This window comes from Spinacia oleracea, chromosome 4 (assembly GCF_020520425.1).
Source record: "Spinacia oleracea cultivar Varoflay chromosome 4, BTI_SOV_V1, whole genome shotgun sequence".
NCBI lineage: Eukaryota > Viridiplantae > Streptophyta > Magnoliopsida > Caryophyllales > Amaranthaceae > Spinacia > Spinacia oleracea.
In genome coordinates this window covers 48,013,032-48,032,911 of record NC_079490.1, presented here as the reverse complement: position 1 = coordinate 48,032,911, position 19,880 = coordinate 48,013,032, and the positions used below count along the sequence as shown (strand labels likewise).

The following is a 19,880-nucleotide window of genomic DNA, read 5'->3' as shown; positions in this document are numbered from 1 at the left end:
CGAATTTGTCAAGAGTAGCACACCAGTACAAAGATCGCTCGCACTTACGAGCACGATCCCAAACACGATCAAGGACATTACAAAATGCATATCCCCAAAGAATCTCCTTGACAAGAACTGACCGTCAAGCACGAGTGCTTGGGGGCTCGAAAGAAAAAAATATATCTTAAAAGAAAGTATGCAAAGTTAAAACAATATTCCCAGACTACTCTGTACGAAGTCCCGTGTTTGGATAATCTCAAAAAATAAAACCGGATTACGACCTCAAGATAAAGGTCGCCGTTGATACTTGTATATGGTCCCCTAATCAAGGACCCAGGTAGTGGCAAAATTGAGCCATAAAGACTAGCTCAAAACCATGAAAGAAGATGACCACCAGACAATGGTCCGTTTAAGCACGTTGTCAACCCACATTCAGGTTACAGCTAAATCCGAGCATCCCTCGAAAGAATTCGCTCTTGCAAGAATGAATAAAAGAAATTCTCAAAAGAAATCACGACTTGCCCACCTCAATCGGGCAAGATCGCGCCACGAACCAAGCGAGTTCCAAAAAAAAAAAAATGAATTCAGGGACGTCCACCCTCAGCGGACAGGGCTCGCCCACCTTCAGCGGGCGGGGTCTGCGTCACTAGCCGCGCAGGTCCTCAGTTTTCGAAAAATAGAATCTTCAAATTCAAAATAGGCTCGCCATCTTTAGCCGGCGGGGTCTACGTCACAAACCACGTAGGTCCTTATTTTCAAAAACAATAAGCAAACAAACTTCAAAACAGATTCGTCCACTTCTTTCGGACGGGGCGTCCACCCTTAGCGGACAGGTTCGCCATCTTTAGCCGGCGGGGTCTACGTCACAAGCCGCGTAGGTCCTTATTTTCAAATTTCAAAAACAGATTCGTCCACTTCTTTCGGACGGGGCGTCCACCCTTAGCGGACAGGCTCGCCATCTTTAGCCGGCGGGGTCTGCGCCACTAACCGCGCAGGTCCTTAGTCGCTGCAGCGATAACTTTTTCTGGTTTTCCCTTTTTCCAAAAAAATTAAAGGATTGGTTTTCCGTTTTTCCAAAAAAGAACGATGTGCTGGATTTTCCTTCGTTTTACGTCCCATAAAAACAAGGGGGTTTTCTCGTTTAGCTAGCCCTGAAAATGAGAATCTTTAAAAACATTTTTACCTTGTGGTTGGGCTTGGCCAGGCCCAATTACACTTTATAGCTTTGATTTCGAAAACATCTGTAGCTACTCCCAATGACAAAGTGAGGGAGTTTCTACGCTTCTTTAGATACTTCCAATGACAAAGTGAGGGAGTTTCTATACTATCCGTTGACAAATCCCAATGATACGTGAGGGATATGCCGACACTTCAAGTGATGACCCTTAAGTCAAATGTTATCACTCGCGGGCTCGTGAGACCCTCGCAAAAAAACAGGTCACCATGACTTGTGTGACGCACTCCGTCTAATACTTTGACCATCGTCTTACTTCAAGACTCAGTGAAAGTGGGGGCTAACTGTAGACACCTACTTTTGTCCCCATTCCCGAAAGGGAAGGTTCGATGATGAGAACATAAATCTCCACTTGACAACGCATCTCCTATAAAATAACGAATCTCAATTCCCCTTTTCATTTCACCTGAAACCTGCTATTTATAGAAACCTGCTAAAAATAGTAACTGCCGTAATGGGTAGTTGTTAAAAGTGGAAAGTCATAAAAGATAGAAACCTGTCAGAATTAGGTGTTGCACTCCAACATAAATCCTAAATGAGATAGAAGTTGCGAGAGAATCCTATTCCTAATACGATTCGAAAATAAGAGTTACGTATTAAATTAAAATCCTAACGAGCCTAGAGTTCGTAACGGGCCCAGACGCATCCCGTCATAAAATTAATACGCACTAAAATACTCGATTAAGTCTCATGCACTCCGGATTCTAAGAGTCCGAATCTGAAAAGGAAACGGCCCAAACATCAATTTCAACGCCCAGCCCTGGGCGCTGAAATTGCCTGGATCCTATTTTCAATGCCCAGAGCTGGGCGCCGAAATCTTTGACGCCCAGCCCTGGGCGCTGAAAATACCTGGGACGTGTTCTTTCCTAATTCCTCGTGGATTAGAGTTCTATAATTCTATCTTTCCACGAACTCTTTTCTATAAATAAGGCCCTAAGTTCGACGTGAAAACAACAACACACAATTATTATTCTGAGTATTGACTCTAAACCCCTAAGCCTAAGCCTAAGCCTCACGCTGCAAAACTGATCACGCGTTCTGTCGCAATCGATCCAAACATCGAATAGAACGTATCCTGTCCTATAATTTGAGATTTGTTAAATAAAAGGAGAAATAGCAAAGTCAAAGTGGTTAGTTTTCTGAGAACCGTGATGCACCTCTCAAGGGTGCGTCGTAATGTGTCCCTTTTCCATGGTTTAATTGCTTTCCTCGCCCTTTTATGAACTGTTAAACTAATTAAATCTGATTGTTCTATCACGCCTAATAAAGATAATATGTTGGGAAATTGGATTATCATGCTAGGTCCCTTAAAACAATCTAAATCAGATAATCGCGTTCGATCTAGTATTATATGTTGCATATTGTTAAAATCGACTCAGATTAGTTTAATAGTTAACGCATGTCCCTTCAATTATTTATGCTGAGCTAGTAAGGATATCCTGCCTCTGGAGTTATCGAAGAGCAAGTACTCCTCTAGGTAGTTACAGTCCCCCGAACCCTCAATCTCTACCTTGCGGGTGTATGTTGAGAGATCCCCACACCAGGGATCACAAGGGAACCTACAGCCGTCGTGGTCAAACATAATTGCACTCCCGTTATGTCACGATAACCGGGTTTTGTCAGTTTTTCTCATTGTCGTTAAAAACTGAATGGCGACTCCTATATTACTAGTCAATTGGGTGTAAACTCACAGGAAATCCAATTACACTTGATTTGACAAAAAGAAACGTCACACCCACGAGGGACAAGGTCACGCATTAGCCTCGTGCCTTTTCGACTCCCTCACAGACCCTCCTCCCCCAAGCCATCTATCCTTCCAGATATTAATATTGTGTCCGTCCCCTACTCTCCATCTCATGCCTTTCTCAAGTAGTGGCCTTGCTCCAAGGATACTACGCCAAGCATAACTTGGTTGGTATCCAACCTTTGCTTCCCAAAATGATCTTGTAGGAAAATATCGGGCCTTGAGTACTCTAGCATGTAAGGTGTGAGGATGTGTATGGAGCCTCCATAGTTTCTTTGCCATAAGAGATTCATTAAAAGCTTCAAAATTTCTAAACCCAAGGCCTCCATCCGATTTCGGTAGACATAGTAGCGCCCAATTCTTCCAATGAATACCCCGTTCTGATTTTGAGCTCCCCCACCAGAAATTACTGATTATACTTTCCATTTCATGACAGAATGTGCTTGGGAGCTTGAAACAACTCATGGCATAGTTTAGAATCGATTGAGAAACATACTTAATTAAGACTTCCTTTCCTTCTTTAGATAACAATTTTTCTTTCCAACCTTGCAACTTCTTCCATATTCCATCCTTGATACTTGCAAAGCACACCTTCTTTGATCTCCCAATAAGTGTAGGGAGACCTAAATATTTATCGTGCCACATGACTTCTCTCATCTCCGGGATCGCCTTTGTTGACTCCCGGTACTGCTCACTCAGATTCTTGCTAAATGATATTTCACATTTGTGAATATTGACTTTTTGTCCCGATAGATCTTCATATTTCTTGAGGATATCTGCTAATACAATCGCTTCTCGATCATTTGCACGGGCAAAGATAACGCTATCATCAAAAAAAAAATAAGTGAGTAATTTCAGGAGCACCCTTTAGCAACAGAAACTCCATGTAACATATGCATGTTATGAGCCCTTTTAATCATAGCTCCTAATCCTTCAGCACATAGTAAAAATAGATAGGGGGATAGAGGGTCCCCCTGTCTAAGGCCCCGATGAGGGACTAAAACGTCAGTTGGTTTACCATTAATCAAGAAATAATATGTTACAGAAGAAACACATTTCATGATATGACTCACCCATCTCTCCGGAAATCCCATTTTTGACATCACAGCTTCCAAATAATCCCACTCAATTCTATCGTAGGCCTTGCTCATGTCCAATTTTACTGCCATTGTTCCCCGCTTCTTTGCATTCCTGTGATTCATATGGTGAAAAACTTCGAAGGCAACAAGGATATTATCCGAGATTAGTCTTCCCGGCACGAATGCACTTTGATAGTCTCCAATGATACTAAGCAAGAGTTTCAATACATCAAAAAAGAGTAAATGTATTACATTTCGTGTTTCATTAAGAAACCAGTACCGAAGACAGAAATATAATCTGATACTCCATCCGTCCCAGATTAGTTGTTACACTTTTCATTTTCGTCCGTCCCATATTAGTTGTTACACTTCTAAATTAGAAATGATCCCACAATTATTATATTGTCTCTCTCTTCCCACTAAATTATTTTTGTCCTCACACCCTCTCTCATTCAATTAAAAAAATACCCCACTAACTCTTATCACATCTACTTTTTTTTAATAAAATAACAATTGATAACCAAATAACCACTTATCATCTAAAACTTTGTGCAAAGGTAAGTATAACGACTAAATTGGGACGGAGTGAGTATATTATTAAAATCAATAGAAAAATTTAAAAATAAAGTGACATTAAATTTATTGAAGGCGAAGGGGCATGTAATTTATTGGAGTTGAACTGACATGAATTCTTTTGGTGGTGAAGAAACATGAAATTAGAGAAGGAAAGAGTATGAAATTAAAAAACAAAAACAAAATTGGAAGATGTTTTCAAAGAGTGACACGTGACAATCCAAATTTCTTGTAAAATTGCCTTTATCAAATATTAGTATAGATTTTCGTGGAACAAATAAACTATGGTCTTTTATGTAACTAGCATTTTGACTCGTGCAATGCACGGGAGCATTTTGTAAAGTTTCATAAGAATTTACATAGTTACATTACTCGACATACAATAACTTAGATATTATGAAATTTTAGATTTTTTTTGTGTAATCGTAATTTTTTGTTTAATGTAAGTTATAAATAAATAAATAAATAAAATCACATGTTGTATGTGTTAAGGTTATTACTAAGTTAATCTAACAAAATTTAGTGAGAACAATCAATCAAAGGTGATAAAAATGTGGCATATAATATAATGTCTATAAAAACAAACGGTTATTAATATAATCATAATAAATTGACGAAAATTGATATTTAGCCATATATATAAAAAAAAAGAATAGACACGTAAAGTAAACACACATTACCTCTGTAAATGTGTGATTATATATAGTTGATTGTGCAAGTGATATAACGAAAATGGTACGTGGTTAGTCAATTTATTTATAAGGAGTGCATTGAAGATGAGAAGTTGATGGCTCATCCTGGCAAGATGTTTAGCTTCTTATGCCTTCTATTTAGTACTTCCTCTGTTCCACAATAGATGCATCATTTCTCATTGCACGTATGCTAACGCGGTTATTTGAACATTAATATCTCTAAATGCGTATAAGGAAAAATTATAAAAGTTTTATATTTGGAATCCTTGCATTAAGGTGAATTTAACAAGATCTCATTTGACTATGTTTTTTCTTACACAGCGGTGAAAGAAATGTTGTCAAAGTTGATTGATAAATAGTGCGCAAATGAGAAATGATGCATCTATTGTGGAACGGAGGAAGTAAGAACTAATGTTTATTAATGTTATTGTTATGAAATATTAATAACAATTTAACTTAGCTCATTAAATTATGATTATTTATTTATATGAATGTCTTTTAGTTTTTTCAGGTTTTTTTTTTGGGAGGGGAAGTCTTTTGAGTTTTCCCTCTTTAAACACAAGGACATGCACATTAATAATGATGTATTTGATTTTTGTCTTTTTTTTTTTTAAGAGAAGATTGTGATGTGAAGACACATGTCACATTATAACATATGATTACATGTCACATTCTAACCTATGGTTTTAGTTTTTAAATACTAGGTATAGATTTAACCAACCATTGGTTGTTTTACCTCCTTTCACATGAGTAAGCACTCATATTCAAAGTACAAATAGTCCAAGTCCACAGCTTCACCCCTTTTTATCTCTCCTCCCCTTCTTTCCCTCTCTAGAAACCTCAATTCTCACGCAATTTTCATTTTTTCCCTTTTAAAATAGGGTTTTTCTCATTGGTAGCCATCAACTTTTGCAAATTCTCAATGGTAACAAAATTTTTGCCATATTCTCTTAAATAACATTAGTTTTTAAAAGTTTCTCTAATATAGCAATATATTTATAATTAGTAGCTAATTAACCTAATTATAAATAATTAAATAAAAGAAAAAGGAAATTCATTACTCCTCTCTTAAACTCCACCCGTCTTCTTGCTCTTCTTGCCATAAACCATGGCTTCGATTTTTAAAACTTTTTTATGGTAAAAGTAAAGTTTAATCATCTATTGATCAAATGGGGACTTCTTATAACAAATTGTAAAATTAAAGTAACTTTTTTTTTGCGTCAGTTCTTTAAACCTTTTTCCCCATGAGCCCATTGCGATGAGAACCCTTAACAGATTGATTCAAGCATGCCAGAGGCCAGCATTGCCAAAGAGCTTGAATTAGACAAAGATAAGCGGTGGGAGAAACTGCACCATATGAATCATCTGAATGATCAAATGGGTCTTCTTCCAGCAAAGAGGAAAGGTCTTTTTTTAATTAAGTTTTAATTACAAGAACAATGCTACCATAGAGAAACTTTTAAAAACTAATGTTATTTAAGAGAATATGGCAAAACTTTTGTTACCATTGAGAATTTGCAAAAGTTCATGGCTACCAAAGAGAAAAACCCTTTAAAATATCTTTTTTGATCTTCCAAAACCAACATATATTTATTCTTATAAATTTACCCATTTTGTTTTTAACCGCCCAAAATTCAATCCAACCAAACAAGAGAGAGGACCAATTCTATATATATATAAAAGGTTTGAAAGATTTATAATTAATCTACTTTATTATTGCTACCCATTGAAGACGTAAATATTATTTAACTAGACTTTAGCCCGTGCGATACACGGTGTCTATTAAATTGTTACGTTAAAATAAAACACCTACATATATCAACTGCTATATTTTATATATTAGATTATTGATTTTTTATTTTGGATTGAATTTCATTTTAGATTTATTTTTTAATTATTATAGTGTTTGATTTTGGATGAAATTGTATATAAGAAATATTAATAATTATTTAATAAAAATATTTACGCGGCACCTAATTATTTATCTACGTGGCATTCGACTTTTTAATTCAAAAATAATTTTGAAGTCTTATTTTTCATTGGCTGAAACCATTAGATTTCCTACGTGGCTCTCTAATATTGGATTAATGTTTGATTTTTGTTTGAATTTTATTTTAGATTAGTGTTTGATTTTGGATGAATTTTATATTAGATTTATTTTTTAATTATTAGAACGTTTGATTTTGGACGGAATTGTATATATTAATAATTAATTAATTAATTTAAATATCTACGTGGCACCTAATTAATTATCTACGTGGCACTCGATTTTTTTAATTCAAAAATAAATTAGAAATCTTATTTTTTATTGGCCGAAACCATTAGCAATCCTAGGTGGCGCTCTAATAGTTCAGCAAATATGCCTCCTTTATATATGTATATTAGATTAAATTTACGAAGATAATCTTAAGGTTAATCCGGGTGAGGTTCTGATCCGGTAGCATTTTTTTCCGGTTAGATTTAAGCATATTAAAAATAAAACTTAGATTTTGTTGCTTTATGGAGAAAATAATAAGGAGAGGAAAAGGAAGAACAACAAAACCCAAATAAATTAGGCTAACACGTTTTACCTCCTATAATTAATTACAACCCAAAAGTATTTATTTTTTCTTTTATTCGGACCAGACTTTGAAGAAAGTGGGTGGCAAAAATCCCCAATTTATTTTGTTTTTGTTTGGGGTTCTAGGGTTCGTAACAACAGCAAAAACTTTTAATTTTAATAGGGATTTTTGCCTAATTCTTCAATACATACAGAAGGCCACATCACAGCACCAATAATTTTTTTATATTCCAGAATTACCCTTATCCTAACCGTGTCTGAACTTGGATTTTCTCTTCCTGTTTTTACCTTTTTCTCCAAAAAAATTCATCCTAATTTGATCCGTATTCATTAGTTTTCTGTTTGATGTTTTTTGCAAATTAATGGGTTTTTTCTGATTTGGGATTTTCTGGAATTTTTCTGGGTAGAATCTCCTGAATAGAGGGGTTAGGGTTAGATCTGACAGTTCCGTGTCAATCTCTTTTTCCTGATAAATAATATAAACTATTATATATTTTTTATCTGGGAATTTACTGGGACTGAAGTTTTTTTTTTCTGGGTATAACAAATTCTGTATTGATTTATCAAAATCAGGGTTGTGGTCAATGCAGTGTTTCAGCAGCTTGGCTTGGTCAACCTGATATTCAGATACTTTAGATCAAGATTATGTAAGTCCCCCATTAAATTAATTAATCATATGTGATATATGTTCTTCAGAAATTTTACCCTTGTTCTGTAAGTACATGCAGTAATTGATAATAGGAATATTTCCATGAATAGGGATGTTTTGAATCATATTTTTGACATGGTGAATTTCTGCCAGAACGGATGATCTTGTAATGGGTATTTTCTGTTAGAGAAAAATCAGTCATCCTTACTTGATGCCGGTGATATATATTTTGGGATGTATTCAGATTTCAGAATATAATATACATTCAGTATTAAGTTTAATTTGGATTCCGAATAATTCGCTGTATGGTAATCCAGATTTAGTAATTTAAAGGAAGATCTGCTGTAAAACCGAAACGATGATCCATTGTTATCCATCAACAGTCTTTTAGGATAGGTCGAATCAAAGACTCTGCAGATCAGTTTTTGTTGAGCGATCGGGTTATTAGTGCTGAACATATTATGATGTATGCTTTCTGTTTACGAGTTATCTGGTCTTTTTGAGGAAAGGGGGCTGGGGTGGATAAAAAGGTATTCAATTAGGTTTGTTATGATCTTGCTGAATGTCAGATTTTTAATGGAGACAAATGTTAATCTTGCATGTCATTTATAGAACCCTCGAGTATCAATATCTTTGCCGATCTTGTCCTTGTATTAGGTTATCAAAGTAGGGTTTTTCCTGTACATATCTTTCCTTGCAATTTTTTTACCCTTGATGTAATCCTTGCTGGCTTGCTTAGTTGCTTATTCTTGTTAGTTTTGTCTTTCCTTAGTCTTTACCTATTCTTTGTTCAGAAATCTATATATATATATATATATATATATATATATTTGTTCCCTGTTCTGTAGGCTTTGCTATTGTACCTCGGCAATCTGTTGTATTCTTTCTGCCAAGTTTTCTTTGGGTTTCTTAGTGCCATTGTCGTTATAAGATGTTGACTGGAATTATTCATTGACTCAAAGCATTTCGTGTGATAAATATGTGCAGCTATTATGGGGACAGAACTTCTTAGAGCTTGTTTGAAGGAAGAGGATCTTGATTTTCTGGCAGTCCCACCTGGTTTTGAGTCTTTCAAGGCGAAGAAGGTGCAAAATGCTGACAGTGAACCCTGCTGCTCGGTTTCTTCAAATCTCTCTCAACAAGAATCTGTTAATGTAAACTCTGAACCTGGAATTGGTGGTGGGGGAAAGATTTCAAGATCCCTGAGGCATAGACCGTCTATGAATTATGGTCGATACAATCAATGTTCTGATGAAGAGTCTGATTGTGAGAAGCTTGATCAGGTGATTTTCTCTGATCTATGTGTGAAGTGTTTTGTGGGACATGATTTTTGTTTGTCACTGCAGTTTATTTTTTGCTGACTTTTCCCCCCCACTCGTATGTGCAGAACTTTCCTACAAAGCCTGGCCTCCCAAAAGGAGTCATCCGTGGTTGCACTGAGTGTCAAAACTGTCAAAAGGTTCATTTTCGCTATCTTGGCCCTTTGTCTTCATTACTGCATTTCTTCTCAGCACCGTGGTTGTTCATAGCTTGTTACTATGAAAATATATGAGAGTTTATGATGATGTTTTCAGCATGAGTTTGCAGAAAGGTTCAACTTGTTGTACTTTGTTGGTTTACACATCATAAACTGATAACTCTATTTATGACTACAATGTTGTTACAGGTTATTGCAAGATGGCATCCTGAAGCTGCATGTAGGGCTGACCTAGAGGAGGTGCCTGTATTTTACCCAAGTGAAGAGGTCTCTATCTTGGGATTTTTTTTAAATTTTTTTAAATATCAATAAAAGTTCCAGAATTTTTAAAATCTAGATCTCTATCCAGGTTGTTTGAAGGTTTGATGTTATGATGTTCTGCAGGAATTTAAAGATACAATAAGGTATATCGAAAAGATACGCCCACAAGCTGAATTATATGGAATTTGTCGTATTATTCCTCCTCCATTGTGGAAACCTCCCTGTCCTCTTAAAGAAAAAGATATATGGGAACACGCCAAGTTTGTGACCCGTGTACAGAGAGTTGACAAACTGCAGAATCGTAATGCGTCAAGAAAACAGTCTAAGGTTCATAGTCATTCCAGGAAGAAAAGGAGAAGATGTGGAAGAATGGATGTTGAATTCGGGTCTGGTAACGGAAAGACCTCGGAGCCAGGAGAAGCTGAATTTGGTTTTGAACCTGGCCCTGAATTCACTCTAGATGAATTTCAGAGATATGCTGACACTTTTAAGGTCCAGTATTTCAGGAGTGAAAACTGTACAGATTCAGGTGTTGAAAACTGGGAGCCATCAGTCGATAATATAGAGGGTGAATATTGGCGAGTGGTTGAGAAGCCTACTAAGGAAATTGAGGTGCGATAATGATTTTAGCACACTTCCTCACTAATAAGTATTTCTTTTTAACTCTTTATTTTTTTGGAGGGGCGAGGGGGGTGGTGGTTGTTTTTCGTGCACTAATTGGTCCTTTAAGTTTTTTCGTGCACTAATTGGTCCTTTAAATTTTTCCGTGCACTAATAGTAGCTTGATACTGGGATATCTTTTCAGGTTCTCTATGGGGCAGATCTGGAAACTGGAGTTTTCGGTAGTGGCTTTCCGAAATTCTCTGATCAAGGTTGTTCGACCTCTGACGAGGATTATGTGAAATCAGGATGGAACTTGAACAATTTACCTAGGCTTGCTGGTTCCGTCCTTTCCTATGAAAATGCAGATATATCAGGTGTTCAAGTGCCATGGTTGTACGTTGGAATGTGCTTTTCTTCATTTTGTTGGGTAAGTTTATAGTGATAGCTCTAATCCTATCAGCATCCCAGGATATGCTTTTAAAAAACGGGTAACTTGTACAGTGGAATACATTAGGTAAGGGGGGGGGGGGGGGGGTATATACTATTTTGCTGGGGTATGTGGTCCGAGTTATCTGTCAGACTGACATTATGCTGGAGTGGAAAAGGTTTGGCAAGATTTGTCCATGAATTGAAAACAAAACAAATTACGAGGTGACATTTATGCTGACAGTAATTTACTATACAAATTTCATGTTTTGACTTGTGTATATTCGAACTTTAACATAACCCACTAGTTGTTTTTCCTAAGCACCCTTTTGAGACATTTATAGGCTTATAGCTGATTCTGTTTCTTCTTTTGTTTGAATAGCATGTCGAAGATCATCATTTGTATTCTCTGAATTACATGCATTTTGGGGCTCCAAAATTGTGGTATGGTGTCCCCGGGAGTGATGCCATTAAGCTGGAGGAAGTGATGAAGAAACGTTTGCCTGATCTGTTTGATGAGCAGCCTGACCTCCTCCATAAACTGGTGAGTTGCTATCACTATTTAGATATTCTTGGGTTGAATAAGTGAAATGAATGAAGAAAAAGAGAAAGCATCTCTTTCTGGGCATATGTTCCGGTCCTTCTAACATTTAAATGTTCCAAAAAAAAGGTTTCTTAAAACTGTTTGTGGTTAAGAGTAGTGACTTAGTATTGTAAGACAACATTTGTTTAACGATGATGCATTAGATCCTGCGTTGTTTTTGTTATTTAGTATTTCATGATATACTCAGATGTGTCCTTTCTGTATAGCTTCAGTAGTACCCTTGTTTCCATTTCATGAGTACATTTCTTTGTTTTGATCGATGGATCATTGATGAAGAAGTGATATCTTCTGTGTTTAGACAACAGAGTTGAAAGAATATCTAATGGGCAATTTTTAACTTTGCATTACCATGAACTAAATCAGATGTCCTAAAAGTTTCCTCTACTTAGTACTTTCGTAGTTTCTGTGAAGTAGGCCAAGAAATTGCTTATCCCACAAAGGGTCCAAAAGAAATGATATCTTTGTAAGTGTAAGGGTGAGGCTGACATAGCTGTTTTACAGAGACGAGGGTCACAAAGCTGCATATATTTGAAAAGATTACCATGACCTAGGCAAGTAGGAATTAGTTTAAAATCCCTCAAAAAAATAAAAGAAAGTAGCCAGTAGTTTAAAGGACTTATAGGTACAGATGTGATATGTTACAGAGAATAAGATTGTATTGAGGATTATCATTTATTAGAATGTGCAGATTAGAGGGCAATCTTTCTTTTTGTAAAGAAGGAGAAGAAAGCAGGTCTAAGATTTGGAATTTGTGGTATCAAATTTCTGGAATATGTTTGCGGGAATATACCATAGTGAAGCCACGTAACTTTATCCCATAGTAATTTAGCTGGAAGACTGAGATTCTCGCCTTTGCTATAGCCTTGTGAATGGAAAAGTAGTGCAGCTCCATAACATTTAACATACTTTGACTCTCCTGATCTATTCTATTCGATTGACAGAAAATTTCATGGAGAGACCAGACATTCACCTGTGACATTGCATGCTATATTCAAAATACATCCAGCATAATGAACGTGGGTGCTAATTTGTTTCTTTACTGCTATTAAAGAGAACTATTATTTCAGAGAATTCATTTAGGGGGCGTTTGACTGGGGGTATTCATCTAAGGGTAAAGGAATCAACTTGTATGATTCCCTTTGTTGTTGTTTCTTAGACTTTTTTTTTTCATTCTCTTTACCCTCTTTTCTTTTTCACTTACCCCAAAACTCTTCTAAATTGAAACCCTACCACCTACCCCTCCCCCCTCCCCCCTCCCCCGCAAGGTTTTTCCATTCCCTTTCCTCCCACCCAAAATCATTGACCACCATTGAGCAACTTTATAACACCATTGTGTAAAAACTATCCCGTGTTAACTCATATCGCCCGAGTTAACTAGGTTTTGGAGGCTAGCGATACGAGATATTCCGAGTTGTAAAGGGGTTTTTAAAAACGGCGAGATTTTGGCCGGTACAACGGATCCGAACCAATTTTTTCCGCATTAAACATTATTAGCCTCACATCTACTCAGTTTTCAGCCGAATTCCCCATGTTTTCGACAAAAAGAAAGGGAAAAAGGAAAGAAATAGAGAAACTCCACTGAAATAGAGTACAAAACTCCATTTTAAGATCTAAAACAAGAGAGGAGAGAGACGGTGGACAAAGGAATTCATTTAATTATGTCACGTGTACGATTTAGGGGAGAGGGATTAGGGTAGGTAGTGAGTGGGGCTGACATGAGACTTCTTTTTCAAATTTCAAATTCCTACGCGACTACCGCGACACGGTCCGCGACTAACGCATCATTTCCGTTACCGAAACTCCGCGACCGTGACCTATACCTCATTTTTTATCTATGCCACCACCACCACGTGTACGGCTGTACCACCTTCACCGTCGACCCACCCAACCGAACCCCACCTACCCGACCCTCGCCGCGCCGCCGCCTTCTTCTCCCTCCACCTCGCAACCACCCCTGTCACACTAGAAATCACCCGAAATCCCACCTAACCTCCACCCCAGCCACCAACCGCCACAAATCGGCCACCAAAGAAACCCTACCCACCGAAAATACTCCACAACCATGATTTATGTTTTCAAAAAAAGTATCATCAAGACTAAGAATGAAATATCACCTTTTTGTCTTAATCATGGCTTTAAATGGTCAAATTCGACCATGAAAACTCCACATCTGAAGTTTTATGGTCGAATTTGATCATTAAAACCACAAATTTTCTATGAAATTGTGAAAATAATAGGAGTAGAAAGAAATAAAAGGGGGCGCTGCGAGGAGAAGAAGGCTGCGCCGCGAGGGTGAAGAAGGTCGCGGCGCCGCGAGGGTGAAGAATGCCTCGGTGCTGCGAGGTAGAAGAAGGTGGTGCCGGCGCTGTGAGAGTGAAGAAGGCGGCGTCGAGGGAGGAGAAGGTGGTGGCGGCTCTCATGTGGTGGAACAATTGTGAGAGAAGGAAAGATGTGAAATACGGAGTATTGAACAAATGATAACCCAAACAACATTTTAAATTAAAGGGATTTGTTCCCATTCTCTTTCTTTCCCTTTGTTGATTTCATTCCCTTTACCCCGTGCGAACCAACCCCCTTACATGTTCTTCAAGCAGAATATTCAATAGTAGATGTGATTCTTATTCTTATGAAGTAGTATTTTATCCGTGCTTGATATGTTTTGAGTGTAGATTTAGAATTTGCTAATGTTTGTTAATTCAATGCAGGTTACCCAACTTTCTCCATCCATCTTAAAATCTGCAGGGGTGCCTGTCTATCGATGTGTGCAAAATGCAGGAGAGTTTGTCTTGACTTTTCCTCGGGCATATCATGCTGGGTTCAATTCTGGGTTCAACTGTGCAGAGGCAGTGAATGTAGCTCCTGTTGATTGGCTTCCTCATGGACAGAATGCTGTGGAGCTTTATCGTGAGCAGGGACGTAAAACAACTATTTCTCATGATAAATTGTTGCTTGGGGCAGCTAGAGAAGCAGTAAAAGCTAACTGGGAACTTAGTTTGCTTCGGAAGAATACCATGGATAATTTAAGATGGAAGGATGTCTGTGGAAGGGATGGTATCTTAGCCAAATCTCTAAGGGTATGATACGCTTCTATCACTTCTTAGAACTGAAAGCTATGCATGGTACTATGGTAATGCTAAACTGCACTTTTGTTGGACTTGTTTCCTCTAGCTCTTCCTCCTTGGTGTGCTTTTTTTTTTTTTTTTATATATATATATATTAATGATATTTTATAATGATGTGTGTGCGTGGGGGGGGGGGGGGGGGGGGGGGGAAGTATCCTCTGCACTTCTGCTAATGGCCAGTTCGAGCGTTGTACTTTTTTTGGTCAAAATTTTCTTATTGTTACTGTCTTCATTCATCTTTGTTCCTATGGAATGAAGAGAAGTATGGTGTAGACCTGTGGTCCACTTTGTTTACATTTGTCAACCTCAAATATGTTTTAGATCTAAACCAAACTCAATTGTGAACATATGGAAAAATGACAACTGGAATGACTGAGCTCACTACTTTATCATCTCTTCTTTCAGGCACGTGTCGATACAGAGAATGTGAGGAGGGAATTTCTTTGCAAGTTTTCGAAGGCACTGAAGATGGAGAATAGTTTTGATGCCACCACTGAGAGGGAATGCAGTATATGTTTTTTTGATTTGCACCTGTCTGCTGCTGGTTGTCGTTGTTCCCCAGATAGGTTTGCATGTTTGAATCATGCAAAACAATTGTGCTCGTGTGCTTGGGATGGAAAATTTTTCCTCTTCCGTTATGATGTTTCAGAGTTGAATCTCTTGGCTGATGCTCTAGAAGGAAAATTGAGTGCCATATACAGATGGGCCAGACTTGATCTTGGACTTGCCTTAAGTTCTTGCATATCCAAAGATAATGGACAACTTACAGGGCTTAGTGGTGCAGTTTCAGAGCAACCTGGTGAAAACATTATATGCAAGACAAACTCACAACCTATAGTAACTTTGAAAAATAATGAAGTCATTGCCAAAACCCCAGCTGTTTTGGCTTCAAGTGTTGGAAAGATGTCTCTGGTTGAAAAGGGGAAGTTCCCTGATGCTGTACTGGCCCTAGAAGCAACAAAAGTCGCTCCCATTAAATTGTCACGCCAAAGTAAGCGAAAAAGTGACAAGCAGCAGATTGGCAAAGATGGAGAGGAAGTCCCAAATAAGAGGTTCACTGGAATGGAACCTCAGCTGAAGTTGTCTTCACATGGGCCAGAAGATCTGATATGCCTTAGTGATGACGAGGATGAGCAATCTAATAAAACATATATTGATGCAAATAAGGGAACAATTGGCCAGGACAGTCCTAATGTTCCTGAGATTATAGAGGGTTCTGATCATAAGCTGAATCTTTGTGATCTAGCTAATGCAGCGTTGGCTGCTGAAGCCAATTTAAATTTGATCTCCGATGGGCATAAAGATGACTGTATGTCTTGTTCAACATCTCCTAAAGAAGAAACTAATGTAAAATGTGAAACAGTTGCAGTGTCTGATGAACATAATCTTTCCTGTCATCAAGGTTCTATAGGTTCCAGTATTGAGAAAAAGGACCCAGATGCCTCTACTCCAGATAGCTTTCTTCAAAATGCAGCATGTGTTCCCAATGTGGGATGTGGCATTAAGTTTAGGGATGAAAGTGTTGTGCAGAGAGTTCTTGATGACGCAAGAATTCTTCCAGGGAGCCCATCTTGTAGTCAGAGCAGCGTTGACAAATATCCTCGCCAGAAAGGTCCACGCATTGCAAAAGTTGTGCGGAGAATCAACTGCAATGTTGAGCTGTTAGAATTTGGGGTTGTGATTCCTGGAAATCTATGGAGCACCAGCAGGGCCATCTTCCCGAAAGGTTTGTTGCATGTGCTTTCTACAAACTTAATGTTTTCCTGTTTTTTTCTGGTATGTTTTTACCCAACACTGATAATTTCCTTCGACAGGGTTTAAAAGTCGAGTCAGATATATAAACATCTCAGATCCCACAAATATGTGCAACTATATCTCTCGAATTTTGGATGGAGGACTAAATGGACCACTTTTCATGGTAATCTGCATTTTTTCAGTTATTCAAACTAAGTTTTGCAAGTTTGATAGTGCTATATATTTCTACCCGTGGTCCGTGCCAAGAAATAGAAGATTTCTCTCTGTTGTTTTCTAAATTGTTGCTACCATTCACCTTTGTTACATTCTGTGTAGCGTCATACTTTTTAGTATTTCATGCTTCCAAATTTTTGACAAAAGAAAGTAGGGAATTTTTTAATTTAATTTGTCTTGTTCTACGAGCTACTTTTGAGTCCTGTCTTCTAAGTTCTCAATATAGTAATCTTCAGTTGCCTGCTTGGGTCACTGATTTTTGGTGGAAAAAAATTGTTGATCTGTAGTCAGATGCGGTGTCTAACTCCAAGGTTGACGTATTAATTTTCAGGTCTTCTTAGAGCACTGTCCAAGTGAAGTATTTGTCCAGACATTACCTACCAGAAGCTGGGAATTGGTTCGTGAAAGAGTTAATCAAGAGATAACTAAGCAACACAAGCTGGGGAAAACAAAGCTTCCCCCTCTGCAGCCACCTGGCAGCTTGGATGGATTTGAAATGTTTGGTTTCACCTCCCCGGCTATTGTCCAGGTACATAAAGTTAATGGCCTGGGAATGCCCGGGTTGTTGCATATAAAATGGTTATTTTTTTTACTTGTACACGATTGTTGAATGTAGTTTGGGACAATGATTGTTCCATACGGAATAAAAGTATAATTGATGATAGGTTGTAAATGTAATGGGAAACAACTAATAGTGCGTTTACGCTATTCACTGTCTAGATCCATTGGGTTCATAATATTATATGTTGGTGTGATAAAATAAACAACAAAAGATCAGCTGATTAGTCCTTTGGCATTCCAAATGAGAGCTTGTGGTTAGGAGTGTTAATACAAACATTTTTTTTGTGAGGGGGATCATTTGAGTTGAAGGCCTTTCCATAAAGTAGGCGACATGTAGTGTGGTAGCAGTTCTTGACTTGTGCGGTATCAGTAAATGTATGGATTGACCCATTTAAAGCATCTTAGTATAGTCACTATTGTGATCAGTTGAGCTTTGTCAACCTTGAATGGGGGAGTGTAGTGTTGTATGTACCATTAAAGTCTATTGTTTAGTGATATGGTTTGAAATTTAAAGGTGTTTCTCTTTGGCTTGGTTTACATATGATATCTTGCCCTTAGATTTGAAGTTTAGATGAAAAGGTCACAACATCTGTGTTGTTTGGTTGCAAATAAGCTTTTTGCAACGACTATTTAACACGGTGGTCTTCTTCAGTTGTCTAAGTTGAGCAATCATGATTTATGACCATTGGCCATTATTATCAGGATACATCTTTATTTTCATTCTGGGTTGACTTTGAATGTTGACTGACAGCTGTCCAAGTTTCTCTAGAGATTAAGTATCACTGAACATATTTTTTTAATTGTTTCTGGATAAAATTGTTCAATTGTGCTGTCTTTTAGTTTGGTTTGTAGAGACCATCAATTTGTATATTCTCTATGACGAGTGCAGGATGAGGTGGTGGTTGTTCTTATCTCCAATATTGTTTTGTTTTTACAACAGGTTGTTGAAGCATTGGACAAAAACCGCATATGTGCAGAGTATTGGAACTCTCGGCCCTTTGCACAGATTTCACAGTGTTTTGTATCAAACCTAAACCCTGGTGGTAGGTCGGAAGAAGCAAATGTAAGAGGATCTGACAAGATACTGAGGGGACTATTCAAGAAGGCAAACCCCGAAGAATTGCATTCACTACGTGAAATTTTGGGTAATGACCAAAGTCATGTGACTCGTGTTTTGAATGAGGAGATTGAGAACCGATCGAGGTAGTATAGCATCCAGTCTCAAGGGGATATAATATAATGGCAGATGAACCTTGAGACTGGAGGTCGTCTGTTAGATTGATTTTGTACATTCTTAGTAGAGTTATATTTTACCTAGTTTTTTTTTTTTTTTTTTATTTAATTGTCGACAATAATATACTAGTAACAGGAGAAGCTGGAAACTTATCCTTTGGATACCTCATTTTTCTTTCCAGGCTTCTTAGAGAGAGATTTGGTGGGTAACTACTACCTTTTTTTTTCTTCTTTTTTCTTCAACTTACTGTTAGGATCCCATTTTAGTGCATAGAATAATTTTAATGGAGATTTTACTTGCAAATTACAATTAAAGGAATTTGTTGGTTGATTTACCTACAACAACACTCGTCGACAAGCTTTGGACAAACAATCTAGTGGTTCATGTTATTTCAAGTGGTCTGCTTTCTGAGCTAGAGGCGGTGCCATCCTTGTACCAAAAGATTAAGCTAATAATAGAAGGTGTCCCTGTCATCGTACACATTGACGACCATGACGAGGAAGGTAAAGATCTATGGGGTTTCTTCAAATATATCATCGTGATTAATGATGAAGATGTAGCCCACTTTGATTGGGATACTTATTCTAACCTAGATTCGAATGCTATGCTAAAAAAGAAAGGTCATTTTCCGGGAATGATTTTAGGGATCAGGCAGGGCCGGACTATCCTACTATCTTTCTTGAAGGGCACACCATATTTGTAATGGCTATACCAGGATATAATTATCATTTGTTGGTGAACTCCCCATGTATCAAACACATGTATTAAAAAAAGCTATACAGGGTTTTAAAATAAAATTAATAAAAAAAAAATTCATTTTAAAATCCCACTTCCTCTTTTCAAAAAATTTCTCTAAAATTCATATCTCTAAATAAACCAGAAATTTTCTCTCTCCCAATTTATTTATCTCTTCAAAATCTACTATACTTCCAACAAGCCTCTTTTCATTCATTTTGTCGCCAAAACTACTCACAAAACTTTAACATTCGTTGAAATATGAATCAAAATTGGCAAAAAACATAGGTCACCAAACTTTTGAGATTCAAGCAAAATTAAGAAAGAAACAATTAATGTTTGAGAAAATCAACTTGAGCAAGATTTTGGATGAAAA

At 37.4% G+C, this 19,880-nt stretch overlaps 1 protein-coding gene across 2 annotated transcripts; it reads left to right on the top strand.

Moving 5' to 3' along the window:
* Positions 1–7,888: 7,888 nt before the first annotated feature.
* Positions 7,889–19,059, top strand: LOC110802507 (putative lysine-specific demethylase JMJ16). Of its 2 annotated transcripts, XM_022007930.2 has the most exons (13): positions 7,889–8,511; positions 9,501–9,796; positions 9,901–9,972; positions 10,180–10,257; positions 10,375–10,863; positions 11,057–11,281; positions 11,663–11,824; positions 14,590–14,958; positions 15,412–16,315; positions 16,409–16,732; positions 16,821–16,924; positions 17,306–17,503; positions 18,476–19,059. In XM_022007930.2, the coding sequence occupies exons 2-13, from the start codon at positions 9,506–9,508 to the stop codon at positions 18,740–18,742; spliced, it is 3,483 nt and encodes a 1,160-aa protein (XP_021863622.1). In that variant the 5' UTR covers positions 7,889–8,511; positions 9,501–9,505; the 3' UTR covers positions 18,743–19,059. The 2 variants fall into 2 exon arrangements, with proteins under 2 accessions (XP_021863622.1, XP_021863621.1); XM_022007929.2 differs by having other exon boundaries at positions 7,890–8,511; positions 15,412–16,732.
* The last annotated feature ends 821 nt before the right edge of the window (positions 19,060–19,880 follow it).

What these genes read in the sequence shown, in the direction of transcription:
- LOC110802507 (XM_022007929.2), top strand. Translation starts at nt 9,506, where the DNA reads ATGGGGACAGAACTTCTTAGAGCTTGTTTGAAGGAAGAGGATCTTGAT. An exon ending in AGCCTACTAAGGAAATTGAG is followed by an intron (nt 10,864 to 11,056) that starts GTGCGATAATGA and finishes ATATCTTTTCAG; the next exon opens with GTTCTCTATGGGGCAGATCT. An exon ending in CTGACCTCCTCCATAAACTG is followed by an intron (nt 11,825 to 14,589) that starts GTGAGTTGCTAT and finishes AATTCAATGCAG; the next exon opens with GTTACCCAACTTTCTCCATC.